Source organism: Cottoperca gobio, unplaced genomic scaffold, assembly GCF_900634415.1.
Source record: "Cottoperca gobio unplaced genomic scaffold, fCotGob3.1 fCotGob3_195arrow_ctg1, whole genome shotgun sequence".
NCBI classification, from domain to species: Eukaryota; Metazoa; Chordata; class Actinopteri; order Perciformes; family Bovichtidae; genus Cottoperca; species Cottoperca gobio.
In genome coordinates, this window is record NW_021166836.1 from 56,088 (window position 1) to 83,667 (window position 27,580).

At 41.9% G+C, this 27,580-nt stretch overlaps 1 protein-coding gene across 1 annotated transcript; it reads left to right on the forward strand.

Moving 5' to 3' along the window:
- The first annotated feature begins 1,550 nt into the window (after nt 1–1,550).
- LOC115004839 (AT-rich interactive domain-containing protein 3B-like) lies at nt 1,551–26,767 on the forward strand. The gene is made up of 5 exons (XM_029426541.1): nt 1,551–1,841; nt 3,316–3,948; nt 25,445–25,519; nt 26,181–26,253; nt 26,688–26,767. Exons 1-5 carry the CDS (start codon nt 1,806–1,808, stop codon nt 26,741–26,743), a joined length of 873 nt encoding a protein of 290 aa, XP_029282401.1. The 5' UTR covers nt 1,551–1,805; the 3' UTR covers nt 26,744–26,767.
- Nucleotides 26,768–27,580: the final 813 nt, after the last annotated feature.

A 27,580-nucleotide genomic window follows, 5' to 3' on the forward strand; every position in this document is an offset into this window, starting at 1 on the left:
AGTGAAATGTATCTCCACATGTGTTGATTTTGAGTGTTTGTGATAAACTGCAGGATGAAGTTTCCTTTATGAGAAGATCCTCCTTCACATAAATAAAGTCTTTAAAAAGCCTCTTGGCTGTAAAATGCATCGTCACAAAGCTGAAAACTGTTTTTCTGAAGAACTCCTGAAAAGTTGACTTTTTAGAGACACGTGGTTTAAACAGGACAAAGATACAAACGTGATGATCTTATAGAATCTGATGCATCCTGTACATTAAACTATCTACAGGATGTAAAGGAGGGAAACATCTGCAGCAGGAACATGTAACACACACATTAATGTAACACACACATTAATGCAGCAGGAACATGTAACACACACATTAATGCAACACACACATTAATGTAACACACACATTAATGCAGCAGGAACATGTAACACACACATTAATGTAACAGGAACATGTTACACACACATTAATGTAACAGGAACATGTAACACACACATTAATGCAACACACACATTAATGTAACACACACATTAATGCAGCAGGAACATGTTACACACACATTAATGTAACAGGAACATGTAACACACACATTAATGCAGCAGGAACATGTAACACACACATTAATGTAACAGGAACATGTTACACACACATTAATGTAACAGGAACATGTAACACACACATTAATGTAACAGGAACATGTAACACACACATTAATGTAACAGGAACATGTAACACACACATTAATGTAACAGGAACATGTAACACACACATTAATGCAGCAGGAACATGTAACACACACATTAAAGTAACAGCAACATGTTACACACACATTAATGTAACAGGAACATGTAACACACACATTAATGTAACAGGAACATGTAACACACACATTAATGTAACAGGAACATGTAACACACACATTAATGTAACAGGAACATGTAACACACACATTAATGTAACAGGAACATGTAACACACACATTAATGCAACAGGAACATGTAACACACACATTAATGTAACAGGAACATGTAACACACACATTAATGCAACAGGAACATGTAACACACACATTAATGTAACAGGAACATGTAACACACACATACTGTACTACATTACAATTAATTAATTAGCAAATTCAGATTAATAATACAAAATGTAAATCAAAGGCATAATCACAATTAATCCATAATAATGTTATTATGGATTAAGCTAAGTATATAAAGTAGTAAGCTCCACCTTTACCAGCTGCAACATTCAAATGCATTAATGCATCAATAATTATAATCCAGTAATATAATGTTTATTACTTTGAAAGTACTTTTTGTATTTTTGTATGCAGGACTTTCCCTTGTAACTAGTCTTTTACACATTAATTGAAGGATCTGAATACTTCAACACTGAGGGTCATGCAAGTGAAAAGGCTGAGACTTGTTGCTGTCGCTGGGCGGGCCTTAATGCTGTTGTGCGCCATGCGGGGGGTGTCAATTGAAGGGGAGGAAAAAAAAAAACCGACTGAAGGGAGTTACCTCAGTGCTCTGCGAGATATGAGATCGGGACATTTTCCAGTCGGTCCCCTTTTCTATTAAAGAAGGAAATCCCGAAACTCACTGGGGCAGAGAAGAGGCAGAAATCACGGGCACATTTGGAGAGCTCGCGCAGAAGAGAGCGTACACACGGAGCCTTTCTGCAGGCGGATCAGTCCACGGTGCATGCACAGTGTCTCTGCCCCCGTGCGCGCGCGCGTGTGTGTGTTTACAAGTGTTTGAAGAGTGCCACAAACGAGGGAAGGACGATAAAGCCGAAGGAAGGAGGGATGGTGGACAATTCAAGCAGTAGTAAGGCACAAATGGTGAGTCGTGGTCCTGCTCTGCGTCCCTTTTCTACATTTGTCTCATCGGCACGAGCTGTTCAGAGAAACAACAAACGGCAGTTTAACGGCTGCATTTGAAAGAGTTGACGTTAGCTAGTTTAACGTGACGTTTCCAGCAGAAACACAAGGGGAACTTTCACAGCTAATTTGACCTTATGGTAGGTTACTTTTAAACAAAAACAACAATTTATTTTAATGTTACAATCTTTGACAACTCTGTAATACACCTTTATAAAAATGCCGATGCTAGTTTGGCCTGTTTGTACGGTTTCCTAAACACATTAACGCACACCATATCCACATATTGTGAGGATGTGGCAGCTAGCTAAATGCGGAAAAGGTGTACATTTTTAACTGATTTCTGATGGCTTTTTAAGTAAAATGTATGGAGTTAAGTTTAATCTATTTTGCATTTAACACTGCGGTTTACTAGCTAACGTTAGTTTGAACATTATAGTTAACGTTTGATATTTGTATGTATGAGATTTGGGGAGTAGTGACTACATGTCATTAAAAACTGCTTTTTGCAGTAGCTTGCTGGTAGTTCAATTCATATTTGCATAGTGATTCAAGCGTTGCATTACTTTTTCTGTATAATTAACTGAAACTACAAATGATGTTACTACTAAAGTTACCTGTGGGCATTTGTACAACAGTGCCATTTTCTTTGTATTATATTTAGTTATAATTTAATTCTATTGTCAATCTGATCTTCTTTTTTTTGACAAAGTTGTTTGAACTACTTTTTCTAAGTAGCTTCAGTTAACCAAACTAGTTTCTTGCTTTTTCTGTAGTTCAACTTCTTCCTGTATGTAGTAATTGGCTTTCAACGTAGCCTCCCAGCACTTTGACCATTTTACATTCCTTACTAAAACGTAATAGTGGAGGCTTTACTAAAGGCATTTAGACGTGTAATAGGATTTTGATATGAGAAATCACTGTAGCACTCCTACAGGATGTCACAGTCATACTTTGTGCACTCTGGGTGGGTTTAGTCTTTGGACGCCTGGCTGTTTGGTAATGTTGGTTACATTACTGTGGTTGCAGACAGTTTCCAGCTTTGTTGTTTCTGCTTTTACACATGCTCAGAGAGTTTTGGTTAAAGTTGAGAGTCTCCTTAGTCACCACAGAGTAAACATATCTTCTTTGTTTATATTATATTTTATTGTTGTTCTGAGGCAGAAGATTATCCAACTTTTGACTCAAGACCTCCGGTTCAAACATTGACTAAAATGAATCTGAGCAAGAAGTTGGCCAGTTTTTAGTACATGAACCTGATGACATGGTTGGATTATCCATGTTATTGTATTATGTACAAATCAGGCTTCTTCGTTTCTAGAGTAGCTTTGATTTTTTGTGCCTTTTACACAGGTCTCATTTATCCTGTATAATGAGATAAAGAGGTAATTAGATTTCAGTTTGTCATCCATGACTCCTTTGCTTCCTCCCACAGCCCAGCATGTCTCAGGAGCCTGGTGTGGCCTTTCCTCAGAGCACCTCTTCAGGGGGCATGAAGCTGGAGGCAGTAATGGAGCAGCTCCAGCGCCAGCAGCAGGCCCGACTGGAAATGGAGCGCAAGGAGAGGAAGCTGCGAGAGGCCCACATCATGTATGCTCAGCAGGTTGCTGCCCAGCAGGCAATCCTGGCGGCTGCCCGGGCTTCTGGGGCCAGCTTCATGGGCAAGAGCCTGGCTGTAGGGGTCCCTGGTGTCGGGTTGCCTCCTCGGGTCTCCAATCAGAGCAGTGTGGACTCGGAAAGAGAGGATGACGAGGACCGAGGCCGGGATTCTGGGGATGACGATGACGATAATGAGATGATGGAGGGGGACGAGGGCAGTGACGAGGATGAGGGAACTGCCAGTGGTCTTGAGTTCCTCCGCAAGCAGACCCTCGCTTTGCAACAGAGCGCCTCCCGCATCCCGGCCCGTCCGTTCGGCAGTTACTCTGCGTCCGCCCCCCAGAGGGCTGCATCCCCACCTATCAGAGTGAAGCAGGAACCTGACGAGGGTCTGTCTCCTGCAGGGCCTCACTCTGCTACCTCTCCTAATGGACAGGCCGACTGGGGCTTTGATGATCACTTCAGACAGGTTAGTGCCCTGCTTTGGCTCCTAACCACCCTATTTCCTCCTTAATACTTCAATTCCTGTTTTGGTCTTTTCCCAGTTATGTCTTCTGAGCATTGGCCCTACTTCCAAAGCTGGCTCGTGGGAATATAGCAGGATTACTTTATCTAATAGGGCTGTTGACTAAATCAGCCCTAAATAAATGCAAAAGCACCATGTTAAATATTTTGTTTACCAGAGGTCGACTAAGACAAAACAAACTATTATCACTGACATTTTCCCAATCTTAATCTGTTTAAAAAATGGCCCTATTTCACCTTAATACATAATCAACACACTGTTTATTGTGCCCTAAAGGAGGAAAGCCTTTGACTGTTCGACCTCCCGTTGAGGGTTTTGTTTGATTTCTGAGTCCAACCTCCTGCTGTGAGCGACGGCTTAATCTTGATTGTAGGACAAACCTCTCCCGCAGTATCTTTGTGAGACACTTCAAATCTCTGTGGATGGTTGACCGGCGATTGGCTCTTGTGGCTAAAAATCCACCTAAGTGAGTCCTGGCAGAGGGCCAGGCTGGTGCGCAATGTGTTCACACTCACTAGTTCTCTCCCTCTGCGCTGCATTCTGTGTGTGTGTGTGTGTGTGTGCGTCTCTCGTTCTCTGTCCCTCTTGGCGCTTTGCTCAGGCTCTGGTTTGGCTCTGATCCAGGTAGCGAAGTCAGCCAGGGCAGGACTGCTGCTGTGAGGCTGTGGGTGGTTGGCTGGGTCAGCACAAGGATTTTGGCTGGGTGGGAAGTTTAGATGTAGTAAACAGTAGCAACCTGTCACACCCCCCCAACCCAAGAGTTTTCGGCTGTGTGCCAAGTGCACTTTCCCTTGAAGGTAAATATTGCCTCATCACAGTGTTACAAAACGCTGGAATGCCAACTGGGAACTGAGCCGAGCTACATGTGGTTTAGCATCAGAGCTTGGGACGGAGCAGGTTATAGAGAGCTCAGCAGCATGTGGGTGATATAAAAGGAGTGGATAGTGACAGAGGACATGCTGTATCTGCATTGATCAGTGTGCTGGACTATCATATGTCTGGATTTTATTACTGTCTATTTAAAGGCAAATGTATTTGGATGGTGCTTCTCTGGACCACATTTCCAAATTTAGAGAGGGCAGTTGTATAGAGGTGGGAGGAGGAGCAGTAGTACTCAACTAGAGCCCTCTCTGGGATCTGTTGGAGATGATTGAAAATAGAGATGTTTGAATGACATTTTACCAATGTTATAACGGTGTTTATAAAAAAACAAATATGTATATTTATTATTTCTGTATTTTCCTGGCTCAGGTTAACCCCTTTTGTAAAACATGAACAAATACATACAGAGAATGAACTTTATTTTATTATCTGGTAGGATTTTCCAGTGTAAAAGTTGCCAACTAGCTGACATTGTTCTAGCTCCGGCTAACGTTACACGTTCTGCTAGCACCTGCCAGATCGGTACTGCGCATGTGCAACTCGCAACAGATAAGAGAAAGAAGCGAGATGGTTCATCCGTTAGCTACTTCCATTATTGATTTTGGATGCGATCAATTTTCCAGGGCTGATAAAGGAAGTGGCTAACGAGCCATCTTGTGCGCAGTACTGATTGGGCAGGATGTACGGATCATATAGGGAGTGACGTGTTGTTGTTGTTCCTGCGGTGCATAGACTCGCAGAGGCAACTCTAATTTAAAATCATCCCTTTAACATGAACATGGTTAGAAATGGAGTTTCATTGCATTGTTTGGGCTGCTTATTGTTTCCTTAAGTGTCAGACAGAGTAGTATTATACTGCGAGGTGGCGAGGCTTTGTGTGAGAACGTTGTCAGACCAGAAGATCACAGCAGCGAAGTTGAAGCTGACCAGTGCCCTATCTGTGGCTCGGTGTCTTTTATTAGGAGAGGTGGGCTGAGCCTGGGGGTTGGGGGAGGCATTATGGGACGAGAATTGGTCTGGCCTTTTTTTGTTTCCTCTCTTTTATCTTTCCTGTCATTATGTCAGCTCTGCAGTATTTAATGACTGCTCATCTCTTCAGGCAGTTTCAGGTTGCACCGCTGTAGGGGGAGGGGGACAGTGGAGGCAGGGGAACTGTTTTATTTTTTTTTGGATGTCATTGTCTTCGAGAGGCCAGAGTCGAGCCTGGCAGATGCCGCAAATACCGACCCCCTGTAATAATGTAGGCAGCACATTTATCATGTTCTAAAAGCAGCGACAGAAGAGTGATGGGACAATTTTCTGACATTCATTTGACCAAACGATTAATAACTAATGAAAATAATCGTTAGTTACAAAATATAGTTGGATTGGCACATCCTTAAATTTGATTAGTCTGTCTTGTAGTCCTGTACTTCTAAGTGTTTCGAGTGAATATGAGTGGTGAGGGCCAATACAGGTCAGATGGGGGTGGACGGACACGGGTGTCTTCGTGTCAGTGATGTATGTGTCGTGACCTCAGCCCGTGTCCTAAACAGCAGAGTAAATAATTGTCAAACAAGGGGATGGACAAAGGCGTCGCGTGAAGGGAGAGCCAGGGTGGGCAGCCGGCCGACCTCAGCACGTTGGCCTCCACCACAGTGGGAAATAGGCTCCGTGACCTCTGTAATCCACCCCCCCACACCTCCCCACCCTTCCTGCTCACATACACACATGTCCATAGACCCCTTCACTCCTTGCGATAATCCCTGTGTGATTAATAGTTTTAATCATGCCTGCAGAACACAGATTGTGTCTTATGTCCGAGTATACGGTATATTGGTGGTGACAGCGCTTCAGCTGCTTTGGCTGGAGGGTGTAACTAAAGAAATGTTGTGTGGTATGCTATTGGGGTGTAACGATCTGGATCGATATCGTATCGTGGCAGACTTTTTTGGTGTCTGCAAATATTTTATCGTTGTCCAAAGAATCAATAAAACATGGTATTGTAATACAACGTGTGATTTACTCCTCTTCATGCTGCAGGTTGTGAGGATGCAGAGGCTCAGGTTTACAAGTTTTATGTTAACAGGCTGATTGTTTCTGCACAACTTGCCTTCTGACATTTGAATTGCTGTGCTCACAGAGGGAGAGTGATGACAAGACTACAAGACACAGAAACTGATATGAGGACTTCTCTCATCGCATCACAGGGCTGAATAATAGGTTTTAGGAGTGCTTACCAGGCATCAAGTCGACAGATTAGTGGCCACATTTGAATTGTTTCTAAGGTTTCTAGGCTTTGGTGCTCTTGTGTAACGATTTCCTTCGATGCAATGGATAAAATGACATGACAAATACATAACATTGCACAATTTGGTTCCCTTTTTCATTGTTTCACTTGCTTAATTTCCGCTGCATGGCTAGATTCAACACATTTTTCGTACCAGATGCTTTTCTCTATTTCTCTATGATCATTCCATTCATTATCGGCGGTAGCTTCGTTTAAAAGAATGGTGGGTTTGTGCAGGATGTCCCGTGTCACACTAGTGATCATTCTTTTCAACCAATCAGTGGTCTGCAATCTTAACTCCTTTTAGTGCCGGCTCAGCTCGCTTGGAACCTCGACCAAGGTGGTACCAAAACAAGTACCAGGTATTACTAATTTACAACTTTTGCTAATGGAAAACCAAAAACAATCTATTCCAAGCGAGTTGAGTAGCGTCGTGCCGTACTGTGCTGTGGAAATGTGTCTATAGACTAACAGCCAAGAACGTTATCTTAATTAATGTTGATTATACAAGCTAATGTATTTAGCAACTGCAATTACAAGAGGCTGGACATTTACCCCCTACAGCCTGATTACATTTATCATTTGGGTTGGATCTGAGAGGTTTTTTAATGTGGATGTGCTGCAAAACGAAGATTGAAAACGTTGTTTCATTAGTAAATCAGGGCTAAAGCAGTACTCTCATTTGCCTGTGCAGTTGTCTACAACTCCCCAACTGGATACATTTGACAAAGCGGTGGCCAGCGAGGGCAAACCAAAGCTGGTTTCTGGGGGAAACTGGGCATCTGTTACTTCTGAGCCCTGCCATCATTTGCCACCCTTGAGCCCTTTTTCTGCTGCTCAAGCACTGAAGCCAGTCTGTTGAGCCAGTGCTGTTGCATAATTTAGCTGTCGCCCCAGCAACACATCAGCCAGGAAATGGGGAGCTGCACGGCTGCAGCGCGGAGATCAATAAGGATTGTGTGTGAGCTTTTAGAGGCAGGAATGTTTGGCCTTGTTTATGGCTCATTTATGATAAATGAGGAGGGCATTGTATTTAGCAGATGGACTCAAGTTTTTTTTATATTGACACTGGAATGTGTAACAAATCTGCCCTGGTGTATCATCCCACCCGCTGCAGTGATGTTGGTCACTGGATGTGTGAAAAACAGTGTCACCTTGTCAGGAGCCAAGAAGCCTGATGTGCATGCTGCATCACGTCAACCTGACCTGGTTTCTGCTTTCTGAATGTTATGTCGGTGTCTCACGGGCCGTAACTGTCAGCTGGTTTTAAATGGTGTACTTAGTCTTATTCTATTTACTGGACTTCCTATTAGGCTGATGTAATAAGGCTGGAATTACCGTCTGAACTCTAAAGAAATAACAAATAACATCCTACAACTGCACAATTAGTGATGCGTAATTGTGTTTTGCACGTCCAGTTTCTGGTATAGTTGGTGTATAAGCAATATTGGAACATTTAACTTCATTTGAGTTGTCTGTTGTATTTAAAAATAGTTACAAATGAAAGGTCAAAAGTGAAGTAATACAATTAGTAGTACATAAATAATCACAATATTTATCTAAATAGCCTGGCCTGTGAGCTTTGTATGGCAATGACCACATTCACCAATTATTAATCTGGACAAACTAAATATCTCCAGTATCGCATGATCTGATTTGATAGTTTGGCAATGCGTCCTATTATTAGATGTCAATGAGTGCTCGCTCAAGTGACCTGAACTCACTCAACTGAGATTTTAACAACGTTCTATGTTTTTTGGTACATTAGTGTGGATGGCACACATCTATTAAACGACTCTAAAATATCAGTGTGGTTGGGGCATTCTTCACATGCGAATGACAGCTTCAGATTCATCTGAGTGTAAAGTGTAATCGTGTTGGCATAAACCAAGCCTCATTTTGTGCTGACCCGCTCTTAACAGCCACGTGTGGACGATTCCCCTTGCCCAGAAATAGAGGTATTGAATTTAGTAGCTAGATGAAGGGGGAGAGGGGGGAGGAGATACTGTGGAAGGAGAAGAGGGGTTAGTGGTCTGGCTCAACACACTACGCTGCCCCACCCAGAGGAAACATTCCAGACGGAATTAAAGAGTTAACTCTTCAAACAGTGAACATTCCCACCGGGGGCTCCCAACAAGAGACGGGGGGTTTGATGGGGGTGGGTGGGTGCGTGTCCGTGTTGTAGTCGGGCCCCTGATTGGTGATCTTTCAATTCATTTCACTCAGTGTCGCAGAGGCTGTAAAAGAAAAAAGCCAAAGGGCCTGAATGGGAGGAGCTGGATGGGAGGACCCGCTGGTGCAGGCAGAGACACTTTTTTTATTTGTCTGAGTCCCAAAGGGCACATCTGCTGCTGGCAGACGGGACGAGGCTCCTCTTGGTTTGTCCAGTGAGTCCCTTAACTTCGGCCACACCATGGCCCGGTCACACACAGCAGCACCGAGTGAAAGCGTGTCATGATGATTCTGCTTTCCACACACACGACTACTGGATGGTGTTCGGTTATTCATTGCATTAATGCCTTGCATGCTTGAGAGGCTGCACGATTATCACCAGAATGATACTCAAGATTATTTTTAATCAATATCGAGATCCCGATTATTCATTGACTGTAGGGGCAACATTTAAATAAAGAAAGCAGTGCTTGTACTTCAATGTTGTGCATCATTCCTACTAATTAACTAAACTTTGCATCAAATCTTTAAATAAGGATCTTCTTCACATGAATTCAGTGTACTGTATATCACTCGTCTACTCTACATTTTAAACATCAATTAACATTAATGTGAGTGAAATATGTGTCGCATGCAAGATACTTGGAGGTAAACGTCTTTTTAAATGGAGCTCTGTGGTCCGTCGTTTAAAAACATTTGGCAACCTGTGTTTCAAAGTATGTGAAACGCATCACAGAAGAGCTATATCTTTTTAACTACATGCTATAGATATAGGCAATTGTAATCTTGTCGTAGATCATATTTGGACTTTCCTCATTTTTTCATGTCTCAACCTCCTTCAGAGAGATAGAAAACGCAGCTGTTGACATGGAAATGCTCATTTCCTCTGTGGATTCATTATCCATATGCGTAAGTGATTTGCATTGTGGACATGTTTGCGTAAAGTTGGGCCCCCTGAAGTCTGAGTATACCACACCTCCATTCAGATCCCACTTTACTTACATCAGTCCTTCGAGTAACAGAAATGTCTTCACGAGAGGAAGAACTATGTTTAGTTATGTTATTATGTTTTCATTCTCAAAAGACACATTTTTCTTGCTTTGCCAAATGTACCTGTTAAGGGCACAGGGGCTTCTTGCCTTTGTATTCAAGGTGTCTGCCTTTCAGCTGAAGTAAGCGCTCCTGCGTCATCATGCAAATTACTTTTTGGATGACCCCTCATGCGCATCGTCACTGAGGGCCACGCTGCTCCTCGTCTCCATTTAATTCAAATTGAAAGGCAAAAAGTTCTCACATTTAAATGCAAATGTTGCATGTCCATTAGAGTCGTCACACTTTTTTTTCTTCTCCCAAATCGACCCTGGGGGATTGACCTCCTTGCTTCTAATGGAAACTGAGCTACTGATGCCTGCTGTAATTCGATCAGTTGGTAGTGAAACCACAAGCCTCCCTCCCCACACCATTGCTGCTTCCATTCGTCCTTTACAACCACTCCCACTCAGCATATCTCAACACCTGCTCTTTAATGAAGGCAAACGGGGAATAGCCAAATGAAACAAAGACATCCACCAACCCCTTTGGCAGCTGCAGAGAAATAGAGCCAGGGTCATATGACATTATTGAGCAAAGTCTCCTTGAGTTTTATATAGGCTGACTGCATATAGTGATATATACAGTACACATGTATATAGACTACTGTTCACACTGTGTTGCGGTGACCCTTGGCACAGTATGTGAGGTCCTGTTGTCCTTGTACCATGGTCTCATATATACTGTGTGTTTAACTTGCTGGCCTGTCTTTGCACCAATGCTCACATGATTCATGTGTTGCATGTAGTTGGTATTTAAAAGGATTTAAAGTAATTAAAAAAAACACAGTTTGGCTGAGTAACTGCCAGAAAAGCTGTTAGGCCTTAAGCATTAGCTGTTGTCGCTGCTAGCGTCGGGCTAACCGGAGTCACTTTTATCAGCTGGTGGTCTCGAGGAGTTGCAGTATTTATTCATTAACAAATAAACTGTACACACACTGCACGGCTATGTTACTGCTGACTGTACTCATATGTTGCAACAATATAATCATTAAAGGTATTCTGATACCGTCTTCACTGCTGATTTGAGCTTCGTATTCAATGTCTTTGCATTCTAGTGTCGATGCGATACCTTTATTTCAGGACCGATACTAAATTGTCAGCTTTCTTTTTTTTTGCAAATGTAAAATGTTTTCCAAACGACTTTGCCTAAATTAAATATTCTAAAATTGGCTAAATAATTATTTAAACTTTTATTACACGACAGCTTTCAATACTTTGCTGCCAACACATTTCGGTTAGTACCACAAAGTATGGAGGTGACTTCACTAACATAATGCTGCTTAATGTAGATAAGCAGTTATTTTTCCTTAGTAGAAAAGGTGTTATTCACTGATTATGTGTCCATTGTTTTTTTGTTAAGGTTTAATGATTCACTTGGTAGAAGAGATTAAATTTTAGCTGCATTGTATTGGAATATGAGGTTGACCTGCTAACACCACATGAAACACAAGTAATGTTCCAATGTAAACAACATTGTGTGGCTCTTGCTTTTTAATGGAGTGCAGATTGGATATGGATTGGCCTTCCTATTGCTAGTATTGATCAATTGAATCTTCCCAATCCAAACACCTACTAATAAGGCTGCACGATATCTTTCATCGTCATTGTAATGTATACTGAAACCCATCGTGAAACACTCTTCCTTTGGTGCCGTCTGTGTTCAGTTCAATGTGTTCAATAAACAAATATTGGAAATAATTCCCCCAACAAGCAATTTGTTGTATTTGAGCAGTATACTGAAAGCAGTAGAAAGTAAAATAGTTATCATGATATTCAACAATGTAATGTCATATTATTCTCATATTGTGCAGCCCTACTTCAGCTGATTTAAAAAATAGTTTGCATTTGAGGTGTAAGCATGACTTTGAGACTCTCTGTGTTGCAGCCCCAACTTTCTCTGGCAAACTGCAGATGCCGACAAATGATACAGTCTCTTTGGCCTCTGGCCTCTGGCCTCTGTTTGCTCCTTGTAGAAAGGGCCAGGCAGTGAGGAGGTGTGGAGTTGAAGACTGAGTGTTGTCTATTGTTAGCAGCTTTCTTGGCTGTCTTCTGCCACTACTTTGGCTGAGCTCCAGGCTGGTGTCAGGGGCCTGTAAGGTGCTAACTGGGCCACTGTGTCAAGGCCCTTGGGTAAACAACGCAGAGAAGGAGGTGAAAGAAGTACAGGAGGCTTTCCTTTCACTGTGGCCTGCCTTCTTTTCAGTCTGAACAGTCATCGAGCTGCCTGCCAAAATCCCATGTAGTTTATAATAGCATGTGCCCAGGTTGTTTGGCTGCCAAGTCTTCAAACACAAGCCAAGTGTAATCAAAAGCTTGTAAGAGGGAGCAGAGGAGGAAGGAAGAAAAAAATGTCTTGGCTGCTGCCCAGGGAACGTCACATTCCACTGAAAGCAATGTGTTCACAGCTCAGCTTCCAACATTTACATTCTTCATTTAGGGTTGTACATCCACCAAAGCTTCTCACTTCCTGAATCATAATCATCACAAGAAAGCCACAGTAAGCATGTTGTCTATAAAAGCCCACTGGCTAGTAATCCTGAATGTTGTGCAAGTGCATACACAGCTTCTTATCGGAAAGAATAACCATTACTCCTACTGCATTAAAACTAAGTCTTGTTTGTGATTTATTCACACAGTACATTTGAGAGCAGACGTTTGTTGAACAATTTGATTTTCTTTTCTTTTGGACAAAATCTATTCTGCAGATCCCTGAGAGTTTAGATGTCCGTGCTTTTCTGGATGAAAGAGTTCTGAATATTTCTTGATATGTGATTATACAGCATGCATTGGTTTGTGTGCATCATGGTTGTATTAAGAAAACTGGGTACAGCGTTGGAGGCAGGCTCCTGTTCATTCACAGACCTGTCTTTCCCTGTGGGAAAAAGTATCATCATGCGACGGACTGGGAAGTTGTAATTCCACGATTTGGCCACGACAAACATTGGCTTCAATGTCTGACGGTCAAACTGGGGGCTTGGTTTGTATAAAGTAATTTAATTAAACAAGCTAAACAAATAGACAGATGTTGATTAGGTTGACATGTTTCGAATTTGGGATTAAACACTTAGCCTTGATTTAATACAGCACGCTTCTTTCAAAAAAAGAAATGCCTCTGATTGTGCATTTCATTCCTATCATCAGCTCATGTATTTATCTCTGTAGACGTAACACATTTGAGTTTATAACTAGACTGTGCAATGTTTTAATCAAACAAGGTTTGCACGGCTGTCAGCTGCACACTTGTCAGGCTTTCATTGAAACATTTCAGAAGACAAAAAAACACATCGGCTCTGACCTGTAGCGGATCTGGTTAATAGACAATCACACTGTGAATAGTACTATGGACCATGTCAACTGCAGTCAATAATTTCAAAAGCCACATTAGTAAATGATTACAGAGTGGCACAGAAAATGGAATTATTAACAGCAGGGACGAGAATGAATGTAGGTTATTAAGAACTATATGTTGTAGCATGAGGAGGTTTATCAGAAAGGTTACTCCGTCCTTTGGTGTCCTTCAGTGTGATGGAGAGTTTTTCCTTTTGCAATTTATTATTTGACAACAGAAATGTAATATTGCATCGTCCATTTTGAGCAGGTACTGAGGGAGATTGTCTGACATTGACATGATGTGTATTCAGATCACAAGGGTCTTTTCTAACAAACCTCAGCATATTAATGTGGAACATGGTTCAATAATGTTTGTGGCAGAGTTGGGATGCCCCAACCCCCAGTGGAGCCAGCTTTGATTAGCCAGCCATCTGGTCAAACAAAGACATCTCAGGTTTTCCTGCCCTAAATAAATGTGATTAGAAAACCTGAGGAAGCTCCACGAAGCGGCAGGATGTGTGGTCACAGCATTTGTTTAAAAAACTAAACAAAAAGGGGTAGCAGCGTTTACTGACTGATTGATGGCACACTATTGAGTGTATTTGGAGGCAGCGTTCCCAGTTGATCGTTCATATTCTGGCAGCAGACATTAAGTGATGCATGTGAACTGAACATGAGTGAGCATGCGCATAAACATGAAGGCAAATTAGATCATCAAATAGAGCTACTCTATGGTAGAAACAGTCTTTATAGTGTTTGGTTGAAACATTAACGGCGTGTAGCTGCACTCCATAGGAGCTGAATTAAATTGAAATACTGTTGCGTGAATGTACTTTGCAAAAATCTGTTTACCTGAAGTTACGACATTGGAAACCTTGTACGTCTTTGCATTTATTGGTTTTACTACTCAGTATGTGCTCTCTGCTGCTGTTGTATTACATTCAGCACAGTCTGTTTGCTCTGTTATCTACTGTATATCATATTCCCTGCTGCTGCAACAACCCAATTTCCCAATAAGAATCATTAGTTTTATCTTATCTGATCATATATACTGTACTTCTGTACTGAACTGCAGCTTAGTGTAGTATAAAGCAAGCATTTAATTGAGTTCTGTCCCTTGAGCCTGTCAACAATTTAAATATCTAGTTTGACTAGACATACTAATTTAACTGCCAAATATCTTTCTTCTCAAACAAGCCTCTGAAGAAAGGAGACTTGTAGACTAAAGTTAGGCTATACAGTATGTATGCTAGTATATATGTTAATTATCAAACGCTTAATCACTGTTAACCATTCGATTTGATCAAGAATATATAAACGAACAATTTGTAAAGTTGGCAAATATTTCGGAGGTGTTAGGCTTTTTTTATTTAGCAGGTACAAGCCCCACGAGCAGCCCTGACCGGAGCCTGTGATGCAGCATGTGGTTTTCCACAGCACAGGGATTGCACAATAACAAGTGTTTGCTGTAAGCAGTGCGCTGTAGCTGTTACTTCTTTTAGCATTGCTCCCTTGCAGTATTTAAAATTGATCCACCAACAACAAAAACAATTCTCTGACTCATACTTCCAAAACAAAAACCAGTAGGATTTCAGATCAGCACATTTTAATTTTCTACAGCTTATTTCTTTATACAAAAATTGGTTTGGCATTTCAATTATCCTGGAAACAGAAGGTTAGGGGTAAGTAAAAATTGACTTTAGGCAAGTAGATATATGACAGTCAGACCAGAGAAAAAAGACATGAAAGATGAACCCTGACCAGTGCGTATGGATGGTTGACACATTACTCAGGGCCGGTTTGCAAATATAGAAATCCTAGACTCGGTTAGCAGTTTGTCTGTTGTGACGATGAAAGGAGCTTATTAGCTCTGCTAATTAGCTGTCATTAGCTTCCGATGAAATGCAGGCATCATTTATCGCCCATATTACCATGGCGCATTACTTTGCTGTTCACATACAAGCACAGTGTTGAGTTACAAAACCTGAGTTCCTATTTTCAAACCAGTCAAAAAGTGCGAATGGCGTCCACAGTAATGACACTTTCCTAAATTCTGGCTCATTCATTATCAAACTTATTATGCATTTGGTTTTTCTTTTCATGTTTTTAGGTGTCTATCTGTTGTCTTTTGAGCGTCCGGTAGTGATGTTGTGGATTGTTGGCCCCTGGAGATGAGCTCCAGATGCGTGACGGGCTGCATCATCCCGGCCCAGGTCCCTGGGGGGTACAGGCCTGTCAGAGGTGGAATGCCCATGCACACTTAACGCTAGCTGAGAGGAAACAGATACCTCTGGCTCTGAACAGAGAAACTGCTCCCTATCGATTAGACTCTACAGAAAGCTGTGAAATGCGCTTATGGTTTGCACATTTGATCCTGCAGATTCAGAGAGATAGTCATAACACTAACTTCTCTAACGGGCCTGATTCCCCCCCACCACCATACGCCAGACAGAGAAGTAATTTACCCATCTGATTTCATATGTAATGAGATGTGATGTGTCCTAATAGCAGTGAAGGTTTATTTGTTGATTGTGAATGTATCAAGTTCTCGGGCTGTCAGTATAATGAGAATGTATATAAAGGCCTATCAGGTCTGTGTGATGTCTCCAGCTGCCATTAGCACGGGGGTGAAGTGGTTGCTTGCTCTTTGAAAGATGTGAGATATGCAAGGTATTCTTAGCCAAAGCTTTTAACCCAGAAGAAACAGCTAATACCTGCTTTGACCTGAATGCAGCAGTATAGCTTCTTGCTCAAAGTGACGTTGATTACAGGGGCCCCAGAAAAAAGGTTTTATGTGCGATTCTTTTCGCCTTAATGTGCTGTGAGAATATGAATTTGTGAAATGATCGGTGCTTTGCATATTGAAGAAAGACTTAATATATGTCACTGTTTACTTCACAGAGCAAAACAAATAGTTTCAAATCAAGTTATCCATGAGGGGTTACCGAAGGGGGCCCAAAGCAAGTCTGTGCATAGTTTAGTTGGAAAACCTGGTCTCTGAGGTGTAGTTTGTGGGCCTGGAACTCTACGGGAAAGGGTTAACGTATGGAGTACTGTATGTGGTGGCACAGATGTGATTCACTAAAATGTTTGCTCTGCCTGTGAAAGGGTCTTTGAACCAATGAGTGTGAACTTCTGGCCACACCAGCCTATAAACGTTGCATTTGTGTGAGGCAGCGAAAGGGGCCAGCTAGTGTAATGGGGGATGGGGCCTCTGCCTGTGGAATGTGGTGTCTTGGTGAAAGGGCTGGAGCTGAACAAATGTAGTCAGTTTATTTGGCAAACCAGACTTGCTGGTCACCAACAGACATGTTTACCCAGGAAGTAAATATGCAGATCCACCCCTTCTTTCAAACATAGCTCTTTCTTGTCTCTCTCTGTCTCTCTCAATTCAATTCAAAGGGACTTTATTGGTACGGAAAAACCTGTAGTAGTGTAAAATAAAAACATGTACGTTTTAAGATAAATACAGAACCATTAGATCACTGATATCTGTGTAGCAAAGCAACATTATAATCCAGTATATAAATACAAGTAAGTAACGTTTAACTTGTGTATTTCTGCAGGGACAGAGAGAGTTAGCGAGAAGCTAAGTTGCATCCATTGTCCCTGGGAAGGTGGGCAAAATAATAACCGTGTAAATACAAATATACTACATAAAACAACACAATACATATAAGTCAGGGGTGAGAGAATTAATATAATCAGTCGCATAAATACAAGGCAATCATCAACTTTAGCCAAAGCTTGAGGCTGGTTTTAAACACTGCACAGCTTCCTGAGTTTCTCACGTTGGTGGTTATAGAATTCCACTTCCCCATTACTTTAATCCAGAAAGCAGATTCTTTCTTTTAAAGAGATCGATATACACAGTATATACAGATAAGTAAAGATAACTTCAGATAAAAATATAAAAATGTAGAGATTGCTGTTAAAAATATATACATAGAAACAAGTGTGTAATTATTTTGGGGGTATTTAAAGGTATGTCTTCTGTGTGTCTTTCAGCTCAGTGCTCTTTCTCTCTCATTTTTCAATTTAAGTGGCTGTATTGGCATAACTCGATGCAATGTTGCCAAAGCATGTCAATACAAACTACACAATTATAATAAACAATAAATAACAAAGGTATACAACATGTCTATAGATAAGAATAACACGAGATATAAGATGTTGCATTGTTCTCTCTCTGATGAGGTGAAAACGTGTGTTGATCAGTGCACCTTTTCTTCTGCATGTGTCTACCTGCATGCCTATTTTCATTCTGTCTTTCTATCTGTGACCCCCCCCCCCCCCCCCCCCCTCTTTTTTCCTCTGTTTCTCCTTTTCAGCTTTGTAATTGGAGTGATTAATGGAGGGAGGGGTGGTCTTGCCTGAAGGCCTGTTTTTCAGTGGCCTGTTTAGAGGTGCTGAGGCCGGGGCAGGTAATAACACGTTCTGCCTCTGGACGTTTAGCCCCCTTGTCCCTGCCACTTTGTCTGTTCACGAAAATCCAGAAATCTCTTGGAGCTACAAACATGACTGTAAACTGAGAGGCAGGCGTGCCCCTGGGTCCTGCTTTATTTTTTATTTTTTAACGCTCCATAATTATTCTTAATGAGAGTAGAGAATCTGTAGTGGATCTGATCTCCCATATGGTCCAGAGCAAGAGTTACTTTCCTCTCGGTGCACATGGAATTGCAATTAACCAGAGCCTTTGTTTGTGGTGTATTGTTGGCTCACCATGAGATCTTTTGCAGTAGTTAGCAGATGAAGGACGCCATCCGCTCAGCCCAATGCAGCGCCCCTCACCCATCGACCCCTCCCCACTGCAAGAGCCACTGTACATTATTCTTGGAGTCCCGCTGTGGGATCAAGGCACCAATTATTTGATTTGGATTAGAGATTGGTGCCCCCCACAATGCTTGTTTTTACAGTCATGCTGAGAGGAAGAAGATTTGCTTTCTCTGAAAGACTAAAGGCATCAGGGCTTCTTGGGAAGATGAGGGGGAAAAGCTTACAACTGTACAAGTAATCTGCCTTAATCACAGATCCACTTCACACGTAAAGCAAATACCTGTACAGTTGTCTGAACATCTATCAATTCACTACAGTGGATTTAATCACATTTTAGTCAAATGTACAAAATAAACAAGTTTAACGACTAAGCATGTGTTTAGTCTCTTTTCGGGCTACCTGCCATTCATCACTGTTGTTGGCTGTGATCCAGATTTCTTGCTGGAGGCCTTGATTGTGATTAAATTACTGCCGCTGTGTCTGTTTAAAAGATTTCCCTTGCTGAACTGTTTTGACAGGCAGCAATTTGGCTAAAAAAGATTAGTCCGTGAATAAGATGTTAAGAGTACCTGTGGGATGAGAGGGGCTCTCCTGTTATTGTGAGGTCCTGTTACTGGTGTACAGGAATGTTGGTGAATTTCACTAGTCACCCTCCCTCCTGTGTCTGTATTCTGGCAGAGCTCGCACAGTGACATTTTGTCCCTCTTGATTTACTAGCTGGGGTTGCTATAGGGATTGTGCTTGTGTGTGCATGTATTTTGTTTTCATTGAGGATAGGTGTGGCTTTTTACACTGCACAATTTGACAAGGATTTCCCATGGAAACCTTCACTGTGTTAGTCAAAGTTAGGGTGTCTTGTTGGAGGTGAAGGGGTTAGGTCACCCTGGGAGCTCTGATCCTGCCCTCATCTCAGTTTCTCTGGCGTTGGCTGTAGATGACGGAGGATGATGAGTATTGACGTGTGCTGTGAGATTGCATCCGGAGGGGGCTGGGGACTTCCCTGTGTTTGCACATCCAGGCCTATTGATTTGCCTCCTGTTCAATGGCTGTGGCCCAGGGGACTGGGTCTGCAGTGTGGAGCTGTGCAGGGCGGCCACAGAGAGCCATGACAGTAGCTCAGAGTGGGAAGACAGGGGTTAGGGGTATAGCTCAGGGCTAACAGGGCTCTAATATGGCACGTGCCTCTCTTCATTAGGCCTTGTTTAGACTGCAGGCTTAAACTGACAGGCTGCAAAATAACAACTGTTTTAAGTCTACGTCAGATTTCATGTTTTTTCTGCCATCCCACCAGTTGGTCATCGACCCTGTAAACCATAGTATAGAAATGACCTACTTCACGTCACCGCTGCCTGACATCGTGTGCAGTTGGCTGCTGACCATTTTCAAACCATGTGTGGACATTTATTTGATCCAGTTTTTTTTTTTCCGTTCTTTCCAAAGTGAGTCCGACATAATTTATATTTCCGTAGCTCAATGGCTGCTCACTCAACCTCCTGCTGGAAGAGTGCCGGCAAATCACATGATGCTTTTATTAAGAACAAGCCTCTTCATCTAATAACAGCTCCACTATCAAATTGGAGAAGTGCTGTCAACATCCTGAGCAATCAATGTCATCCATCCCCCACTCCCCAAGCAGCAGCCATTAACCCTTCTTGCTCCGGCATGCCTGGCCTCACTAAAATGGTGGCTCTACTCGAGACATCTTTCTATAATGGCTGCGTAGAATTACCCCCAAGCTATGCATCGACATTCAAGTAGGAGTGAGTTGTGTAGTTTGTCCGGTGCAGATGGAGCGAAATGCAAAGAATGTCAACTTGTTGCACTGTATTGTACGACATTAATGTCACATGAAACTCAACCCAAGCGCATGGATTTCACTACTGGTGCGTTTCAAATTCAGAAGCCAAGTCTGAGAAATTACAAGAATACATAAAGCTGCACAAATTAATTTTATATCAACACTAGAAATATAGTAGAGGGTGACTAATAACCCATTTTTACAAACTCTGCAGTCATATTAAATAAGAATGTGTGAATATGAAGTGGTGACCTTCTCGGTAGGGCTGCAACTAGCACTTATTTTCATTTTCAATTATTTTCTTTATTAATAGATGAAAAAGTGTTTCCCAAAGCCCAAGATGACATTTAAGAAGCTGGAGTCTACACCTAGGCAACCCACATAAACCTCAGGAAGAACTTATTTTGGTTTGTTTGTCAATGTGTGTGACAGTCTAAACCCCCCCCCCCCCCCCCCCTCCTCCCATGGCAATGACCGGCTACAGCTCACTTCTGGTCAACTACCTAATTCTTATCCCTGATTTGGCGCTGTGCCAGTCAGTCACGTACGGCCATAATGTGATTAGGCCACCCACCGCCTGGCCAGTAAACCTAACAGCATGAGAGAGACGGAGTGGAAACATGGGCTGCTTAAACATATGAAGGCTTCTGTTCATCCTACACACACACACACACACACACACACACACACAGACACACACACAGACACAAAAATCTATACTTCAGTTACAAAGGCACTTATAATACACATGGATAAACATAAAGGCTTTTAATTTGAAACAATTCAGAATTTTATCAGGCAAACCGAGCTTTGTACGCCCCCTTAATGAATGTAGGTAGGGTGTGGGAATTTCTTTTTTTAGAGAAGTAATTTCTGGGTGGAGCGCTGGATGTGATGAAGGGGCTGAGGTGACTGATCATAAGGAGTGGTCCCAAAAACATCAGTATCCACTCTAACTTGACAAAAAAAACAACATAGTGTTAACATTCCTCAGCTGACCAAGGTCCCAATTCAAGAGCCAACATGTCTATTCACGGTTAACATGTTCCAATTACTGGGCTGTTTTTTAACCATCTAGAGAAGCAGACTTTTCCTACAGATGCAGCGGAACTTGTAGGAGTAATTACAAGTGACAGCAGAATTAAGACGCAATCACAAGGAATCCTTCATAGTTGTCCCAACAGTCCCAACAGTCCAACAGTCCCAACAGTCCAACAGTCCAACAGTCCAACAGTCCCAACAGTTCCAACAGTCCCAACAGTCCAACAGTCCAACAGTCCAACAGTCCAACAGTCCAACAGTCCAGTCCAACAGTCCCAACAGTCCAACAGTCCAACAGTCCAACAGTCCCAACAGTCCCAACAGTCCAACAGTCCCAACAGTCCAACAGTCCAACAGTCCAACAGTCCCAACAGTTCCAACAGTCCCAACAGTCCCAACAGTCCAACAGTCCCAACAGTCCCAACAGTCCCAACAGTCCCAACAGTCCAACAGTCCAACAGTCCAACAGTCCAACAGTCCCAACAGTCCCAACAGTCCCAACAGTCCCAACAGTCCCAAGTCTTTGAATTAATTCCTCTAAAATAATACATGTAGAAATGTATTTTAATCAATCTTTATTAAAGTTTTAAAAGTGCTAACTAGGACTGTATTAATTGTTTTTTCTTCCATTGCAATTTAAAATGTCACAATAATAGGTAACATCTATTTCTTTTCCCAAATGCCTCTGTCATTAACGTCACGCAGATCCGGGTGGGGGAAGCCACAACATGTGAGCAGCCCGGATGCTCAGATCAGATGAACTGTCTGTTAGTTAGCAACAACACTGGGACGTGTTTTATGTTACAATAAAAATTTGGGCAAAAATGGTCCCTAACGAAGTAGTCACAGGAAATGCCCAATTATTGCCAGACTTATTTTAATAGTTTGTTTTGTCGCCCCCAGTATTCTGGTTCCTGTAGTATAAAACAAAAACATAGATTAATCAATGTGTCTAGAAAAGAATCGACAGATTAAACGATAATGAACATATTTGTTAGTTGCAACACTATTGTGTGCAGATGGTTTCTGGGAGAGTAATCTATGGCAGCGTGAGGATATCAAGATAATGCATTTTATAATTATCACATTCTACATTTTGTCCTAATCTTCCACCTGTACCTCAGATTTGTTTGCATCATGCGATTTGTACTGAACAAGGATTAAAGATTTGGACCTTGTAACTGTAATGACTGCACCAACATGAAATGTGTGTTATACATGATCAGTGAGAGTTGTGAATGACATACTCTACATCTGGATGAGGATGGAGCAGGAATACAGAAGTCTGACACAGAGGGGACAGAGGTGTTCTGTCACTTTAGACCTTTGTTCTCGTGGATGTCAGGAACACCTTGACCCCTGTGCTCCCATAACGGAGTCCCTCAGGGAGACATTATTGTATATGTGTGTAGGTGTGCATATGATTTGTGTTCACCTCACAAACACAAGGCCAGTAAAGCAGAAGCTATCGCCTTTTCCTTACATCCAATTCAGGTGAGCTGGGAGTGATGTATTGTGTTGAAGTGCTCATAGAAATAATTGACTTTGGAAAAGTGTCAGAGAAATCTGTTGAATTATAGAATATAAGTAATCATCAGTGTGTCCTGTATGTACACACACACACACACACACACACACACACACACACACACACACACACACACACACACACACACACACACACAGGTCATACTGTTGTTGCAAATATTCTGAATACTATTTGATTTTAAGAGCTTTTAGAGTTTTATCAGCCGAGACACTCGCACAGGTTTATCTAACTATTATTAAGAACTGGTATTTGTATTATTCTGTACATTGGAGTGGGACTTCAGTGCACATAACTTGCTACCAAGCTGAATAATGATGTTTCCAATAGTAGCTTTATGGCTCCTTGTTTGGTGACCGCCAGTGAGATTACATTGTCGACCTCTGGGTCGTTGAATAGGGAACATTCAGCGTGTATAAAAGGTGCTGAATGCAAAGTTTTTTCATGCATAAGCAAGCATGTGAGATTATGCATGACTGCAATCTGAATTATCTTCTTTTATAATCATTTATAATGGTTAAAGGTTAACAGAGGTGGTCAAATTGTGTGCAAAGGTCTATAAGGCCGCCAAATGTACTATACTGTATATTTAACTTCACATGACCAAACTGTTGTAATCTCTGTCACACACTATAGCTAATGTAAATTAACAGCTAAATGCATTTGGGTTGATAAATAAGATGTGTTTGTAGACTAATTTTCAACACAAGATATCTGCTGTGTGATACAAACATTGCTTTTTTTGAAAATTCATAGAACTCTCACTTTAGAGAGAATACAATCTACTGGAACGTCTTCTGTACATTTGAACATTGGACTTCAAATAGATTCTGTTGATCGGTACAAACAATCGTCCACTATCTTGATAATTGATTAATCGTTAAAGTAATTGCTGTTTTCAGCCTCAAATAAGAGATATTTCCTGCCTTTCTCTGTTTTATATCATATTAAAGTGAATATCTTTTGGGTTTTGGACAAAACAAGACATTTTAATGACATCGCCTTGGACTTTGAGAAAGTGGCGTCGACAGTTTTCACAATTTTTTAAAATATTTTATAAACCAAATGACCCTGAGTTTCCCTCCTTTTTAGATTAATAAAGGTTTATCTTATCTGATCAATCACAGATTAATCAATAATCATTAGTTGCAGCTTTAACTTGAAATATAGTTTTTCGATGCTGGAAATGTAACATTCTGGAAGTAAAGTCATCATTCATTCAGACTAGTTTACAATATGTCACATTTATTGATGTTGTCAATACAAAGGTTAGTTTTAATGTGTAAGAGGGCTGTCAGCTGTGCCCAACTCTCCCCTGAAACGTACCATTGCAGCGGGTTTAACAAGTTGATGGCTGATGAGTATTTGTTTAGTGAGAATGAATGTTGACAAGCGTTGCATGTACAGAGAGTGAGAGGGTGAAAATGACTTGCTCTCAGGGGCCTTGACAACCTTTGCCCTCCCGGCTCTTGTTTCAGGCCTTGTAATTGCCACTGACCAATGGGCTCCCGTTTGAAACTAGACCCTGGGCTGCAGCTATTAACGTCCCCCTCCAAACGGATCTTGTTTTGATTCCTGATGCTTTTATAGGTTTTGTCTTTAAGAGACATTCCTGGTCGGCACATACCATGCACCCCTTTCTGCCCCTATTTTCCTTTCCTTCCCGTCTTGTGGGGCCATCGCACCCCCTCCTCCCTGCACTCACAAACATACACACAGCCATGGGTAACCACAGCCTTTGTAAATGTGTGTGTGTGTGTGTGTGTGTGTGTGTGTGTGTATGCACTAGGGCTACTGACCAGCCCACCTTCCCCTGGCCCCTCCTGACAGCCAGCTACACTCCATGAACTTGGCCACCCGTCACAGCTGCGTTAAGATTGAAGGATGGGGGGCCCTTGTATCCAGCTGGGTCGGAAGACATGGGTGGGGGCAGGGCAGGGCAGGCCCAGATGCAGATGGTTTAGGTCAAATGGAGATGTTTGAGGATGAAGGGGGAGGGGGACACAGGAGCTCAGGGGCACAATAACTCCAGAGGTTTCTCCTCCAACCTCTGTAAAAATGCCTACTTGGAGTTTGAGTATATTTAGTTTTCATGTGTTTGTGTTGCAGAACGTTGCTAGTTGCTGTTAGCAGCTTCGAGTTGCCATGACAAACATTTGGACCTACAGTCGGTGTCAACCTGGTGGGATCCTTGCAGCTAGAAATCGAATGAACACATTTTAGCAAAAACGTTGGAGGTTAAAGTCCATTCTTAAGAATTACAAATGTGCAGCTACATCAGTGGTGGAAGCAGGCAACATCTCCGGTTTATATCCACCCAGGGACCTTGTTGCTTCTCTCACTCTCCACATGTTTCCTGCCTCCATCTCTGCTTTCACAATTAAATAAAGGTCAAATACCAAAAGCGTAATCTTAATATGAAATGATTGTTTTACTTTTGAAAGACTCGCCACTGCAGACTGGATCTGTTGGTGTTTGTAACAACTTCCTGTTTGTTCACAACCTCATCTGTTTTTCTTTCTTCTCCGTTGTAGAATGGGAGCGCGGGCTGGGCAGATGAGGCTGACAGTAGCAGAGGAAGAGGAGAGGCCTCCAGAGACTTTGCTAAGGTAAGCGTTTGAACACTGTGATTACCGGGTGGGTTCAATTATTAAACAAACAAAAGGGCTTTGCACCAATTACATAATAACATTCATTCTCTGGTGGAAATTGTGACCTTTTGAAACATTCTTACAATGCAGAGCTATAAATGTCTCCATGGCACGATGCACCGTTTGATGTTGCCTCACCTCTTCTGTTAAAAGTTGCACTTGAGCACACCACAAAGATAACAGCTAACGGTCAGCTGGCCGTTGACATGCATGTATGTTCTGTTCCTATGTGATAGGAAATAACCAGTCAGTATTTGTACTGCAGAAGGGAACAAAACAAACTGGCCGACAATCTAATCAAAGAGCACAAGATAGAGATTATGTCTGATAAATATTTTGCAATTGGAAGCTCTTTCTCCGCCTTGCAATGAATGACATTATCAGCCTGTGGTTTTATTTTAGAGAAGAAAAGAAAGGCCAGAGGCAAACAAATAAACTGCACAATTAACTAGCCTGAATAGCCACACAGCTCCACTTCCAGTGACAATTTGCTGACGACTACTCGAGCCAACAGTGCCAGACACACAGCAAGAACTACAGGTGGCTGTTGGCGACATGCAGCAGCCAACTGACAAGTTGGTGCACCGTGGCCCTAATGAGCTTCTGTTTTCTCTTTCAGCTGTATGAACTGGATAATGACCCCAAGAGGAAGGAGTTTTTGGATGACCTCTTCACCTTCATGCAGAAAAGAGGTAAGAGTACTGAAATCCACATTATATTAAGCAGCAGCAGCTGCTTTTCCACTTTAGCTCTCCATAGCAGAGATTTTATTTTCTTGGGTCAGATCCAGCAGTTTGTCATTAACTTAAACATCAGAGGTTGAGTTGGGATGCAAGTGAGATTCTTATACATTTTTTAAGTGCATTATTTGTACAAACATGATTCTCTAAGAAGCTACATGTTATAGTTTGGTGAAAATGGAGTTGTTGTTGTTGAAGCGTATGTATGTGTAGACCTGAGGTCCAAAACTGAAACCTAATGGTGGGTCACGAGAAAACCCCTCTTGATTTTATTGTATTGTTAAGTTGCAAAATGATACGAGCATAATAAATAATAAGGGATCCTACATATTATAACGCATATAACAGCAATTTATATTGTTTGATTTCCTTTTTTTCTTCACTAGAAACATCTGGCGGGCCAAATCGAACCTTATGGTTTTGTCACTCTGGGCAGCCTTAGTGTAGACACATATGATTCTGTAACGAGGCATGTACAGCGTTTTAAAACCTAAAGAGTTGCCACAAATGCAACATTGGTTGGAGTTAATTTCCCTCTCTCTGCCTGTGTGTGTATAAAAGCGAATACCACATGACTTCCATCTCTGAAGAGTCATTTCCTGTCTCAGTGTGAGAAGAGGTTGCTATTTTCTTTTTTACAGAGCATCTGGAGTTTCACTACAGATTAATTGGTGTTCGGCCGACAGCAAAATCACTTTATTTGTTAGTTGTTAGAGCCCATATAAATTTAGCACGGATAAAAAGTATACTTATAGTAGTTATTTCTTTCTTCTTGTGGCTTTGGTGTGCCAAATGTAATTACATGTCTTATGGTTGTCAAGTGTGCCATGTCACTGATCAGCTCAAAACAACATGCTGTAACTCTCACTGGCTAAGAAATCCTTTACTAATTCCTCTCCCCAGAGTAAAGTCTTTAAGGGGTCAGCAGGTGAGATCTGCTCCTGTTGATCCTGTGGTTCTGCAGTACCCGAGCCAAGAGGATCTGGCACTGGACTAACTTATTTAGTCGGCCAACAGCCGGGGAGGCTCAGCTGCTTTGGCACTGCTTGCAAGACTCCTCTGACCAGGGAAGCTAATGCACTTAGGCTTCTATCAGACAAATCTGTTGCCAAGTAAGTTACATGGCTTGAGCAAAACCTCCCAAGGTGAATCACAATGTTATTACAGTGGTGCATACTTTACATTATGTTTTGGCAGGCTATGATGGGTGATGATGGTCTGTGACCGTGTGTGTGGTTCATACTTCATTATGTTTTGTCACAGGCTATGATGGGTGATA